General features: G+C 43.1%; 1 protein-coding gene across 16 annotated transcripts in view; it reads right to left on the reverse strand.

Annotated features, from left to right (window-relative positions):
- Positions 1–15,125, reverse strand: part of AFDN (afadin, adherens junction formation factor) — a 213,548-nt gene that overhangs the window by 129,424 nt on the left and 68,999 nt on the right. For 13 of the 16 annotated variants that reach the window (XM_067535938.1, XM_067535937.1, XM_067535931.1 and 10 more), the window contains exons 3-4: positions 11,339–11,454; positions 3,201–3,364 (exon numbers count right to left, since the gene is read on the reverse strand). In XM_067535938.1, coding sequence (XP_067392039.1) covers positions 3,201–3,364; positions 11,339–11,454 — 280 coding nt within the window. The remainder of the gene's footprint in view (positions 1–3,200; positions 3,365–11,338; positions 11,455–15,125) is intronic. The other 3 variants (XM_067535945.1, XM_067535932.1, XM_067535930.1) reach the window with 1 other exon arrangement.

The raw sequence follows: 15,125 nt of genomic DNA on the forward strand, positions 1-15,125 counted from the left end.
AACTACAATAAAATTAAGTTATGTTTACCAAAAAAAATAGTGTTATATTTTGAAAGTTACAGCCCTATAAAGTAACCAAACATTTACTAGTCATAGTAGTTTCGATTTTTATACTGGGTAGTTTTTCAGCTAGAGGGGCTTGAAAAGTCATGAGACAATGAGATTTTCCCCCCAAAACTTTACCCAGAGATCATATAGTTATTCCTGAAGTTCATAAAGTGCATGTAGAAATTTTCATACCAGATTACACCAAAGGTCCATCTAGTCCAGTATCCTATTTCTGCCAGTGGCCATTACCAGATGTTTCCAAATCAAGTTCAAGAAACCTCACAATGAATAATTATGCAATAACATGCCTACAGGAGAAGTTTCTTGCTAACATCAGACCGTAGTAGCTGGCTTACACCATAAAGCACGAGCGGTTAGATCCTCCTTTTTATCTTATTCTAATTTTTTTGAATTTTTTGAATCCTCATAAGCTCTTTGCTTCAATGATAGCTGTGTAATTCACGTCCACAAAGTGTTATCGATGGTGTAAAAAACTATTTTCTTTTAGCAGTTTTAAATTTGCCTTTCCATTTATACTAATTGTCCATTTGCCCTTGTATTATGAAAAGGGTTAACAGGTGTACCTAATTCACCATCTATATCATTCTTTTTTATTTAGTTCATATATCCTGTTTGACTCCTCTCTAAACAAAGGAGTTATCTTTTCAATCGCTCCTCATGTGGTAGCTTCACCAGGTTTCCATTTTCCCCGCTTATCTCTGGACCTCTTAATTCTGCTCCATCATTCTGTAATAGGATAACCAGAACTGAACATGGTGTTCTGGGTTAAGATGTACTATTATTTATATAAAGGAATATTTCAGTATTTTTTTCTATTCCATTCTTTATACATTTTAATATTTTGCTTCTTCACCAAAGGTGAGCATCGAGAAAATATTTTCATTGAGATGTCCACAATGAGGCTTATGCGCATACAAAAAGTTTCTGTTAAATCTCTGCTGCAAACAAAGCTGCAAAGCAGGAGCGGGAAGAAAACTGGTGTTCTGAAGTCCCACGGCGAGCTACTTCAGGCACCTGCTGGCTGGGGAGAGCTGAGGGAAGAAAACTACCATTATGAAGTGAATGACCCCAAATTTTCTATTCAGATGAAAGTGTTTGTGCCCAATCAAATATCCAAGTCCAAAAACTGGGAAAAAGGAAAGAGGAAGAAAAACCCTGCAGGCAAAAGATTCTGAGGGAACAAAAGAAGAAGATACTTCTGTCCACAGAAGATGTGGAGTGGGGCTCCAAAAAGAAATACAAAGCAATACTAGCATTGTAGCTGGTAACAATGGAAAAGGAATTCTCATAGCTGCCTCTGGACCAGATAAAATGGGCAGCAAGTAAGTAGTCAGTCGTGGATTAGAAAAATGAGAAATGTTATGGCACATCTTTAAAAGAACAACAGGATTTAAAGACATATATGCATGCCATTTGACTGAATTAAAATTACTATGAGAACCTTAACTTTCATTTCATAGCTTGAAAATTCATAAGCTTACGCTAATATAATATTAAGGTTATAAGGGTATGATTTTGTATTTTAAATTTTCCTGTAAACCCCAGATTTATTGTGATTACAAGTTTTCAATCTGCAGAGCTGAAGGCAAATTTTTTTTTAAATGGGTGCCTTTAGGCACCTAAAATCCATATTTAGGCACCTAAATAAGTGGCTTGATTTTCAAAGTAATCAGTACCCATCTGCTGCTTCAACAGGACAGAATGGATGCTCAGCACTTTTGAAAGTCAGGCATCTTATTTAGGTGCCTGAATGAGAGTTCAGAACCCTAACTTCTGGCATTCATTTCTAAAAGAATTGGCCTTAAGTTTACCACATTACCATAAGCTACAATAATTTAGTTCCTTGGTTATCACAGCTCCCAGTATAAGCCAAGACTACAAGTATGCATTTGTGAAACATTCAAATTTACAATACATTTATGTGTGTCTTTAGTTTTTTTAATATTAAATTAGCAAAACAACCACCTCCATGACTGCAAACCTACCTAAACATTTCAATTTTTAAAGTTTAGACATTTGAATAGTGGGGCCAAATCCCATGCATTTTACTAATGCCTTTTAAATATGTATTTCTCTTGAACGCACAATACTAAAGAAATGGACAGAATAAGAAAATAAGATAGTATTCTTATGTTACACTTGAGTTAAATATCAATTGTAAGAGTCCAGTGTATTCCACAGTTCAGCAGAATTCATCCTTAACTGACAATGTGTTTCAAAATCTGAGTTTTTGTAAGTAATGATTCTAGCCTTTACAACTGCAGCGATAACCTTGAAAACAAAATGTGACTCAAGTATAAAACATGAATACTGATTACAAGGCTACAAAAAGTGGCACATTTGCCACGGAATTTAGCACATCCTCCACAGAAATCATCATTTTCCAGCGTTTTTTGTTTTGTTTGTCTCTGAGCTCTACGGAGACCTGCCTACACCTGACTTTTGCTCTCCAGTTTTCCCAACCAAGAGCTATACAAGAATTAATAGTGCATGCTCCCTGAACTGTTCCACTAAACTAGGCAGTAATATATGTGGGAGTTAGAGATGGAGTCCAGTTTGCAATCAGAGAACTGCAGGAGCCAGAATTTATAGGCTGGTGAGTTAAGCAACCCGGGGAACAGTGAATAGCCAAGCCCCAGGGAGCTAAGGAGATGAGCCACTGAAAGCTCACTACAAGCGCCTCCATTTCCTAACAGAAGCACATGTGGAGGAGAGACAGTTCTCAGCTCGGTCGCATGGACAAGATCATAAGAGCCAAGGCCTGGATCCAGGTTAACTGGAGAGCAAAAGGAAAAACACATCTTTGAAAATACTCATTTTAAAAAATAATTTCTCCAAAGTATTTTCACCTACAATCAATAGCTGTGGATGTTTGTATGGGAAGGGAGAGATAGGAGTGAAAGATGTCTCATGACAACAATTTTGCTGTGAAATTTACCAATTGTTGCAGACTTTAGGACCAAATTTTAAGATAGGAATTCCTATTGTGCCAGCCAATTGCTACTTATTTTTAATTATTCCCTCTTCATCCCTTAATGTTAAGTGGATACTTATGCTTTTATGTTGTGTGTGAGATAATCATGATATAAATTAGTTGTATTATTAACTGATCAAAATGAAAATAAACTTACATATCATCTCCATGAAAAGGTCTATCATCTCTATCTGATGTTTGTCGCAATGCCTCTTTCTCTCGCCTCTTCTTTTCTTTTTTTTCTTTCTTTGATAGAGTCCGTTTGAAGTTCTGGATTACTCCCTCTTTTTCTTGTTTCTCAGGCCCATTGCTCTGAGCCTTCTGAAATTAATCAAGTTAAACTGCTTTTGTCACTTGATCAACTGCAAAGTTGCGATGATCTCAAATTACCATCAGAAACTAGATTTAGTAGTTTTAAGTTTGGAAAGCAAAAGCCAAAACACATAGTAACGCCACACTAGAAATAGACACAGGAAAAACAACAAACCCTCCATTACAGAGGGGAAGGTGCCATTAACAATTAAGCATCTGATTTCTAAGTCTAAATGACTAAACACATTCTGAAAAAATGTATGAAGTTATTACAAACCTTGTAGCAAGTGCAGTAACTCACTACCACCTCCCCAACTAACTTACAGTACTTACTGGCACCTTAATTTTACTCCCTTTTGTTATACTTTAATGGAACTATGAAGGTGAATACATTGATTTTTTCGTCGTATAATATGCCCTCCTGTCTTTTTATTTAGAAGGTTCTGACAAAGTTCTTTCCTTCTTTCACCACATGGAATAAGATCAGTCAATGGCTCTTTGCAGCAGAAGCTATATTTCATGCAGCTTCTTTTTCTGGTAAGATTGTCCCAAGTGCATTTTTGGGGAAAACATATAATCAATAAGCAATACTAAACAGTATGTCAGGAGTGTCCAGGAGCCATCAGTAATAAAAGGCTCCCTGACTGCCTCTGATGAGGAGAAACTTGCAGGCTACTGAGAATGGCAGGCTGACTAACTGCTTAGGAACCTTTTCAAAAAACTCTTCAGTTTTTGATAGATCTAGAAAGGGAATCTAGACCCTATAGACTGCTATTCTTGCTAGCAAGTCCAAGCACCTACACAGGGAAGTATTTATTTCCCTTGATTGGGCATCAGTGTGAATGCTGGCTTCCTCTCCTCTCACCACAAGAGGGGATTTGTTGATAGGACAGACCCAGGAGAATGCAGGATGGCCTTTGAGGAGGCCTCCAGTTATTCTATAAAGAGGTTCACCAGGTCCCCAAGCTTCTTCTGGACCTCTTGGAGATGCATAGAGACCTGCAGCCAGAGAAGATATGCAAGGATCTATTCTGAGGCACCATACCAACCAGTGGAAAAAAAAAAATGGGCTATAAAATCCAATTCAAGTTTCACATTACCATTACACAAATGGAATGTGGGCCCTCGATCAGTCTGGGAACTTACTGCCTTTCTTATAGGCAAATCTGAGGTTCCTAGAGAAAAAACACTGAAGAAAGGTATCTTGGAAATGATGCTATGGCCTGTCAGAGAAGATACTGAGAAAGAAGAGTCCAGATAAATAAAAATAAAGATGTCCAGTGCTTAGAGTACTCTGATCCACCACTGATTTCCTGTGAAACCTTGGGGAAATCATTTATCATCTCTGTGCCTCAGTTCCCTATCAATAAAATGGTGAAACAATTCTTCCCTACCTCACAGGAGCATTGTAAATATAAAATAAATTAAAGACTATGCATTACGTATACCGTAGTAACAGGGGCCATATAAGTACCTAAGAAAGCAATGTCCTTTGATCCACACATGTGCAGCAACTCTCATGCTCCTGACCAAAGATATAAGAGGCAGTGCAAGTTGATGCCTCTCCAGTTCCTCTTCTTACCGCAATCCAATTGGAGCCAAAGCATAGGGGATGGAGGGTAGATAGTGGAATACAGATAAGGACCCCACATCTCAGAGAACCTCCAGTTACAGAAGTAACTTCCATTTCTTTTTTGAGTGATGGCCCCTATGTGTATTCCTCACATAGTTGACTACCAAGCAGTGTTCAGACTGGAGGAGGGCGAGAGGAAACTGGAAGCAGAGATTTGTAGTACTGCCATTCCTACAGCTGCATCCGCCATTGCTGTTTGAGTTAGAGCGTAGTGTGGCATGAAAATATGGCCAGAAATCCAAGTCACCACTCTGCAGATGTTCTGCAGCAGAATGTCTGATAAGGATGCCACTGAGGCGGCTTCTGCCCAGATGGAGGGAGGTGTGATATGACCAGGAAGGGGAAGCTTTGCTATTTTATAGTATTCTAAGATGCATCCTGAAACACAGTTTGAAATCCTCTGAAGATATGGCTTGTCCCCACCTTTTCTGCCAAGGTAACAGTCTAGGGGATTTTCTAATGGGTTTGGTTCTCTGAAGGTAGAATGCCAGGGCGTGTCTGATATCAAGGGAGTGAAGTCTCTTCTCAGAAGAAGTGTGGAGTTTTGGGAAGAATTCAGGTAAAGTCTATTGATTATATCTGAGTTCCACAATTAATCAATCTTGGAGAGGAATTTGGGGTGTAACCTGAGGGAAATCTTCTCCCTATGAAATACTGTATAAGGAGGGTCTGCCATCCTGGCTCCCAGTTCACTGACCTTTCTCGCTGAAGCAACAGCTACTACGAATGCTAACTTCATGGACAGGTGGATCATGGTGCATATCGCCAGTGGTTTGAAGAGTGAGCCTTTGAGTGTTAAAAGGACAAGATTAAGATCCCATTGAGACATAAGTTTAATGATTGGTGGGGAGGTTCTGATCAAGCCCTTCATAAATCGAACCATGGTCAAGTCAGGTGTGTGAAGACAGAACATCCTTACACTGGGGGTAGAAAGGCACTGACTGCTGTTAGGTGTACTCACAGTGAATTGAGGGCTAAACCTGAGTTCTTTCAGAAAATAATCTAGGACAGTGGTTCTCAACCTGCGGCCCAATCAGCTCACAGCTGCAGCCCATGTGACATCCTCAGGGCCATTAGATAGTATTGAATGCGGTTCACAACGGTAAATAGGTTGAGAACCACTGGTCTAGGATAACTGCAATGCCCACAGTATCAAGTGCATGCAGATGGGGATGCGCCCAGGCTAAACAGCACTGCCATTTAGCTAGGTAGCAAAGTCTAGCAGAATTGTTCCTGCTTTGGGTCAGGATTTCCTGAACAGCGGCAGAGCATGAGCGTTCTATGTCCGACGCCCATCTAAACACCAGACTGTAAGGTGGAGTGAGCTCGGGTTGGGGTGCTTGACTTTTCTCCGCATCCCAAATTAGGGGATCCTGAAATGCCTGGATCCTGATAGGAGGGCATGTGGACATCATTCAGGAATTCTATAAACCAGAACTGACTGGGTAAGTAGGGTGCTAGGAGGAAGATGGTGGCTTTGTCACACCAGATTTTGCATATAACTTGTGGTAGTAGAGGCATGGGAGGAAAAGAGTGTCTGAGGTTGTCTGTCCAGAAAAGCATCCCCGAGAGTCTTGGTCGATGGCTCCCCTGGAGCAATACATGGAAAGCTTCTTGTTCATCTGGGACACAAAAAGTGGAGTTCCCTATTGAGAGTATATGGTGGTTAGGACTGTCATGGGTCTCCCAATTAGTGGCCTGCAGAAAAGCTTTTGCTTAGTCCATCTGCTAGGGAGTTCTGAACACCTAGGAGGTATGCAGCCTGTATGGTAACATGATTTCTGACACACCAGTTCCAACGTCTGATTGCACTACTCCCCTGTTCGTTTATATAGACCACTGTAGTGATATTGTTTGACATTACTTGTATGTTGAACGAGCATATGTAGGGAAGAAAGGCCTTGCATGCCAGGTGGACCACTCTTGGCTTCAATAAGTTTATATGTAGCCTGGGTTCTCATGGGTTCTAGGTATTCTGAGCAATGTGGCAGTCCAAGTGACTGCCCCATCCTGTAAGGGAGGTAGCCATCAAGATGGTGGCCCATGACATGCGAGGGCTGAAGTGAGTTCCCACCAGGACTTTGTTCAGGTTAGACCACCAAGCAAAGGAGGTGAGAACTCTGGAGGGAATGGTGACTTTGGGGTTGATGTGATCCTTGCCCGGTTGGTAGGTTGAGTGAAGCCAAGCTTGTACGCACCACAAGTGGAGTCTGGAGAAAGGTGTCATGTAGGTGCACGTGGCCTAACAGGGAGAGGCACCAGCACACCGTAGATCGAAGTTTGCATGCAAAGCAAGAGACCAGATAGCTTGTCGCATAAAATCAAAATCATAAAAACAAAAAGCTCTCACAGAGACTGAGTCCAGCTGTATTCCTATAAAATTTATCATCCTCATGAGTGACAAAACAGATTTGTCTTAGTTTACGCAAACACCTAAGGTGTCAAGAAGGCGCCGAAGAAACTCTGTCGCTGATATAAGCTCTTGGATTGGACTACCAGTAGCTTGTTGTTCAGGTATGGAAATAACATATATTCCTGATGTTTCATCTGGGCTGCTACCACTGTAAAAAAAATGTTGTGAACCCCTCGGCTGCTGTCGCGAGTCCAAAGGGAAGGATGAAGAATTGCTAGCACTGCTGGGCAACCATAAAATACAGGAACTTCCTGTCTAATGGGTGAATGCTCATGTGAAAATATGCATCCTTCATGCCAAGAGCTATGAACAATGCTTCCTCCTGAAGGAATGCCAACGTTACCATCCTGGATTTCAGCTTTTGGATAAAGATGTTGAGCTGCTCAAGATCCAGGATTGGGTTCCATGCTCCATCCTTTCAATGAATTAGCAAATATGGGAAGTAGAACCCTCTTCTACAGTACTGTGCAGGGATGCGCTCTATCACTCCTGGAGTAACAGGGATTCTACTTCCTGTTGAAGAATCAATTGGTGAGAGGGATTCCCCAAAGGGGTTCAGGAAGGTAATTTGTGAAGAAGGAAGGAGAGAAACCATGGAGTATCCCTGATGGATCATCTCCAGAACCCAACTGTATCTGGTGATCTTGTCCAACTGTGGGCAAAGAAAGTAAGATGGCCTCCAAAGATGAAGACAGGAGATGTAGCTGGTACCAGTGGTGGAACATGGATCTTGATGTACATATCAAAAATGTCCCCTGGCCTGAGTATGAGAGAACATGGAGAGTGCAGTGGTGGAGGGAACAGAGAAACAGGACCTTAATCCTCTGTCACTTACAAGGAAATTCAGGTGAATGCGAGTAGTATGGGGTATGTAATGGGTTAATCATAGATGAATGGACTGTTTCTGGTGTTTCCTCCTGGGGACTGGAGTGTAAATCCTCAGGGATTGCAGGGTGGATCTCAAGTCCTTGAGAGAATGTAAAGACTTATCTGCATTTTCATTAAAAAGGTTGGACTCATTGAAGGGGGAGAGGGGCGCACCTTGGACAGTATTTTGGACCTCTCTAAGAAAGCCCTACAATCGAAGCTATGAGTCCCTTTGCATAACCAGATCTATGGCTAAAGAGCTGGAAGCTGTACCTGGGGCATCTACCGCAGCTTGGAGAGTCACCTTTGCTACCAACCTCCGCTCATCCAGAGAGGACAGGAACTGGGCTTGGTCTTCCACAGGTAGCTTGTCTTTAAATTCAACAAGCCTAGTGTAAATGTTAAAATCATGTTTTTCTAATAAGGCTTGTTTGAGGAAACAACCTGGACCTGCTTCGGGAGGAAACATTTCTTTTGGACAGTTTGCCACAGAGATCTGTCCTTATGCCCATTCAAGTGTCTCTTACTCTCACTGAAGCTGTGCTGGTTTATACTATTATGGTCCCCACTTTTACAAGACTATGATAAATTTTCTACAAAGTATGCCTTGTGAGATATCATTTGAAAACTGAATCATCTGAATATTGTTGTCCTGGCAAAATGTGTGTACCAACATTTTATGAGAAATTTTATTCTATTATGTACCATTTTTATAACAACATGCTCCAGGTTAAGACAAGTAGGTCTAAACCAATTTTTCAGAGACAAAGACACACTAGCACTCCAAACAGATGTTAAAAAGCAGCCATTCTTCAGCAAGGGGAAGATGTAAACAAGAAATTTACATTGCATCACAGGAAGGTTTCAACCCTCATGTGGACTACATGTTGCCTATACTCCAGTGGGGGGTAATCCTCAAAGAGCGGAAGGGTGGTATAAGAGAGAGACAGTGACCTCCCACTCACCTCTCCTCCTCCCCCCATCTCTCTGCTCAGGACATCAGCGAACACCTGAAGGACTCTGAACTGTGGGAGAAGTCTCTGGCTAAAAGGAAATCCACAGAGATCTGCATATCTGCAGATATCCGCTATATATTTGTGGAGCATTTTTGCAGATCGCGAATCGCAGTGGATACAAATTTTGTATCTGTGCAGGGCTCTAGAAATCCAGCCTGTGAACTATTACAACTTGTGGTGAGAGAAAGACACTTGCTGTAAATCCTATTAACTTGTTAAAGTTTAGGAATTAGCTTGTGTTTTTATCTTTTTATTTTCTTTTGTAATCAATCCTGACTTTTCTACATTATCACTTGCAAATACTTAAAATCCAACTTTCTGTAGCTAATAAACCTCATTGTTTTATCTTAATGTCTGTTTGAATTCAACATGGAAAACTCCATTTGGGAGTGGGAAACTCCATTTGAGATAACAAGATTGGTGCATTATCATTTTCCTTTGATGAAATGATGGACTTTCTATGAGCTTGCATTGTTCAGTAGTGTACTGGACAGTACAAGATACACATTTCTGGGGGAAAATCTGGGACTAGGAATTTGTGGGTGTTGCCCTGTATGTAATTCACGAGTTACTGATCAGCGTGCTCATGTATTTAGCGGAGAGTGAATTTAGATGCTGAAGGCCACGTGAGCAGGCCAAGGGTGGCGGTTCTGGCAGTAAAGCAGTGTAGAAAGCACCCCAGGCTAGAGAATTAAGGGGACACTGCTATTTAAACAGTCCAGTTTGTACCCTGGGGAATGTCACAGAAGCCTTATGTGATGAGCCCTTAGGCCTTGATGTCAATGGCTCTTCTCTGAGGTTCGTGCTTGGAGGGGCAGTACTGGTCAGCTGAGGCAGACGTATAGGATAGCTGCCTGGGCCTCGGTCCAAGTGGGGCCTCATAGCTTCTTCCATCAGGAACTTTTTCAGTCAGAGCTCCCGGGCCTCTCAAGTTCGGGTGGGAAGAATTTGCAGATACTGCACTCAGCAGAAATATGTGCCTTGCCCTAGACAGTACAGGTACCAGTGATGCTCGTGCTTGCTGCTGAGAGAGGAACAATGGCAGGAAACAATTCTTGAATCCCAGGATCCTAGGCATAGTCCTGGGACCGGGGGGGAAGATATTCTATTATGTACTAAATTATATATTAACTAGAAGCTAACTAAGATATACACTATTTTTATTTATTTAAAACAGGTACTGCAATAGCAAAGGAAGACAATTCCAACTTAGGCCATGCAGCAGAAAGGAGGAATTGGAAAGATATTGACCCACACTGCCTCATACTCTTGATCAAGAGCACAAGCAAAGTTTCTGTGCATGTGCGGGTTAATGGACACTGCTCTGAAGAATTTCCAGACTCCAGTGCATGCGTACCCATATGTGGAATACACACAGGGACCATCACTTGAAGAACTAACTTCACCAATAGAAATCAGCGGACCCTTATGAAGTCAAGTTAAAACTGATGTGGGTACTTTCACAAGAAACATGTCAGTCTCATCGTTGCTAATATCAGACACAAACTCAGTTGCCCACAAACACTAGAAATCAGCTTGTGCTCTTCATGGGATACCACCATAGAAGTGCAAGTGCAAAACATGGCAGTCTTCTGGATGCAAGGATATTAAACCCGTTCTCCACAATCTACACTGTCTGCCAGTGGATTTGCATGTAAGGTTTAAGTGGTCGTTTTGACCTGTAAAGCCCTAAGTATGGACACAGCTACCCGAGAAACTCTCTTCTCATGCCGCACTTCCAAAGTTGGGATCAGCAGAAGTGCTCAAACTGGGACACCGAAGTGTAAACCAGCAGGGGTGGCTGGCAAGGCATTCTTTTGAAAAATCTTCTTAGCTTTAGAATTCATTCTCTCTGTACCGACAGTGGGTTAATGTAAGTTGTACTGAAGCACTTAAGCTATTTTTAAGTAATCTCATGGGTACCTACAGCATATGAATAGGCACACTTTTTATAAATTAAAATATTTGTTGAATTTGAACAAGTCATACAAATCACAACAGCACTTTCTTAGAAACTAAAACCATCACCGCCACCTTGCATATTATTTCCTTACCTTTGGAGGAAGTGTATCATTTTCATTCTTGAGAACAAACCTCCCCTCTCGGTCATCTTTATTCCAATTTAATTGTACAACAAGAGGCTTCTCATCTATATCTAATCTTCTTTCCTCTTCAAAATATGAAAGAGAAAATTGAAAACTAATGGTTAATTCAAGCATCTCAAGATTCAACAACAATTGTTACTATGTTACTTTGGCTTAGACCAAGTTGACAATTTAGGATAAAACTGATTCACACTTGAAAGAAAGGTTTGATGTGCAGCAGGAAGTGTGCTTTTGCTTTCCTGCAGCTATGGAGGCAGAACGCAAACTGATGGGTTTCTCAGTGTGGCGAGCTGTGTCTTTTCCTGCTAGTTATTAACAGGTTAATTTTTTCCCCTATAGCTGCACAAATCCATTATAAGCATGTCTGTGAATCCTGTCTGACAGAGACAGTAAAATTTGGGAAGTACAAACTTCCCATGCATAACTATAGGTGGAGCACATAGAAGTAACTACAGTTAAGAATGCCTAAAGCACTGCTGTTTTAAAAGACCTTTTAACTTTTGCTTTTCAACTTTTTAAAATATTCACCTATCAGACTGAAATTAACCAATCTGTATCTACACACACGTGAATGTGTTTGGGAAGGTTGAACAAAAAAAAAAAAAATCAAGCAATTTGAGAGTATGAAAAAAGTGAAAAACCCCACTCTGCACCTATATAAGGGAGCAGAGTTTAAATTGCACATAAAAGCTAAATTCTTGTTATTTCTGGATTTCATTTGCTTTTCTTGGTATTTTGAATGTTCTTTTAACATAGTTTTTGTATGGAATTTTAGTGTGTGTTTTAAAGCGAAAAACAAAAACATAGCAATTCTATTATGTGGATCTATGTGCCAGACAGCAGGGGAAAGATGTGCATCATGATATCTTGGTTCTGTGCACAGTTATGCCTCACTGAATGTGCAATGCTGTACATTGAATGAGGCAGAGCTCCCAGATACTATTCTCATACGTCAGCGTTTACTCCCAAGATCGTACTTTTTACTCATCTGTCCTGGGAATTCAGCCACAGTCATTTGATTTTCTTATGCACACATTCTGTGCCTAAGACAAAGTGGAATTTTTTGTAATATTCTTATGAATCCTATTGTGCCTCAGTTTCCTTTGCATTCCTACCCAGTGGGGGAGGCGGGAATAAGTTTGTTCTCAGGGCAGACTAAGGAGCACAGGTGTGCATGTCATGTCCCTGTCTGAGTAGAAAAGATGATTACTCCCCTTGTAATTGTTGTTCTTCGAGATGTGTTTCTCATCCTTTCCATTCTAGATGTGCATGCCTCCTTACACGGTTACTGGAATATTTTTCCCTTCAGCAGTACCCACAGGGCCGGCTTTGGCACCCCCTGGAGTCCCACGCTGGCCCGACATACACCCCCCCAGTTCCTTCTTGCTGTTAACTCCGACAGCTGGGACGGGGTGCGGGTCATGGAATGGACAAGAGCAAGGCATCTCAAAGAACAGTTACAAGGTGAGTAACTGTCTTTTCCTCTCTGAGTGCTTGCTCAGGTCGATTCCATTCTAGGTGACTTACAAGAAAGACCTTGGAGGTGGGCCCAGAGTTACAGATGAGCTGCCTGCAGTACCACTCTGCTGAAGCTGGCATCATCCCGTGCTTGCTGGACAATAGCATACTGGGACATGAAGGTGTGCACCGATGACCAGGTGACAGTTCTACAGATGTTCTGCACCTGCGTTAGAAAGGCCACCTAGGAATCTTGTGCTCTGGTGGAGTGGGCTGTGACAAACACCCGGTAGAGGCACCATTTCCTGCTTGTAACAAAACTTGATGCAGGAAGTTATCCAGGATGAAATGCGCTGGGCAGAGACAGGTAAGTCTTTCATCCTATCCGCCACTGCAACAAAGAGTTGCACAGTTTTCCGGAAAGACTTAGTGGGTTCAATGTAGAAAGATAACACTCGCCTAATGTTGAGCATGTGCCACCTCCATTCTTCCTCAGAGCCATGCAGCTTGGGAAAGAACACTAGGAGAAATATATCTTCGTTACAATGAAATTGAGACACTACCTTGCGTAAGAAAAAGGGATGAGGCCGCAACTGGACTTTGTCCATATAGCAGTTTGTGTATGGTGGCTCTGAGGTAAGTGCCCTAATCTCAGAGACACTTTTCACCAAGGGAATCGCTACCAGGAAGGATACCTTCCAGGAGAGCAACAGTAATGGACAGGTAGCCAAAGGCTTGAAGGGGGGACCCGTGAGCTGAGACAGAACTAGGTTTAAATCCCAAGGAGGCACCGGGTCTTGAACCTGAGGGTAGAGCCTCTCTATTCCTTTCAGGAACCTAGCCATCATGGAATGGGAAATGACCGATTTCCCATCTAGTGGAGGGTGAAAGGCCGAGATAGCCACCAGGTGAACCTTCAACGAGGCCATAGCTAGGCCTTGCAGCTTAAGGTGCAATAAGTACTCCAGAATAGCCTGGATCGATGACAGCTCGGGTGGAATTCCATGGGACATTGCCAGGCAGGTCAAGCATTTCCACTTAGCCAGGTATGAAGCACGAGTGGAAGACTTTCTACTGCCCAGCAGAATTTGCTGAACCTGAGACGAACAGACCCGTTCATCTGGGTGCAGCCATGGAGTCTCCATGCCATCAGAAGCAAGGACTCTAGACCGGGTGCAATAAGTGGCCTTGGTCCTGGGAGAGGAGAAGGTGAAGAGGCTCCCTTCTGCTCCCAAGGTTGCACTTTAGGTGGCGATCCTCTCTCCTGCAGGCCCTCAATCGGCTGGTCCAGAACAGGTCCTGCACTCGATCTCACTTTCCTGGACTTTTTCAGTGCAGAGGAGTGGCCTCTCTCCACATGTTGCTTCGTTTGTTTCTTCCTTGATAGGTAAGAGGAAAAAGTCTGCTGCTGTGGCGGGGCCGGTGCCGAATGGGCACTTTGCCCCAACACCTTACTCTGCACAGAGGTGGATCATGCCGGTTTGGAGGCCAGTCTTAGCACTGCCTCCATCAGCAAGGCCTTCAGCCGGATTTCCCTCTCCTTCTGAGGCCGCGGTCTGAAAGCCTTACAGATCTTAACATTTCTCCTTCCTGTGATCTTCCCCGAGGCACTTTAGACCATAGTTTCTCAACCTGTGGTTCGTGTACCCCCAGGGGTTCGTGTACCCCCAGGGGTTCGTGAGACACAGGCAGGGGGTACACAGCAAGAAACCCAGTGAAGGGAAGCCAGGTGGCAGCCACCCGTGTCCCGCCTGGTCCCAGCTCCCAGGTGGGAGCCCAGCATCAGCCTCCTGCGCCTTGCGAGCAGGGCTCGCAGATGTGTGGCTGCCACCGTGCCCCGAGTCTGAGTCGAGAGACAGCCTCCCACACCCTGGCTTGACGATGGGCAGCAGCTGCCTGCCACCTGCCCACATCCCTGGGTCCCAGGCTGCACGGAAGCCTCCTCTGCCCCAGCTAAGAGCAGGTGGCTGTCGCCCATCTCCTGAGCTGGCAGCCAGGCGGCAGCCACCTGCAACTTGCCCAAGTGGTAGCTCCCCTCCCCAGCTCAAAGTCTGGTGTCCAGAAAGCCAGGCAGAGCGCCCAGCGACTTGCCCAGTTCTGGAGCCAGGCTCGACCTGCAGGTTTATCTGTCAATTTCACTGCTCTAGCTGAGCACTGAAATTGACAACTATGACAGCCCCAGATTTTACCAGTATACAAATCTTAAGAAGGGACCACACAGTGTGATTTTGCCCCAGGCCTGCACCTCCCCTACGGACGGCCATGGGGAGCGCAGCTA

Source organism: Emydura macquarii, unplaced genomic scaffold (genome assembly GCF_026122565.2).
Source record: "Emydura macquarii macquarii isolate MOO-44397 ecotype Brisbane River unplaced genomic scaffold, CSIRO-AGI_Emac_v2 contig_3517, whole genome shotgun sequence".
NCBI lineage: Eukaryota > Metazoa > Chordata > Testudines > Chelidae > Emydura > Emydura macquarii.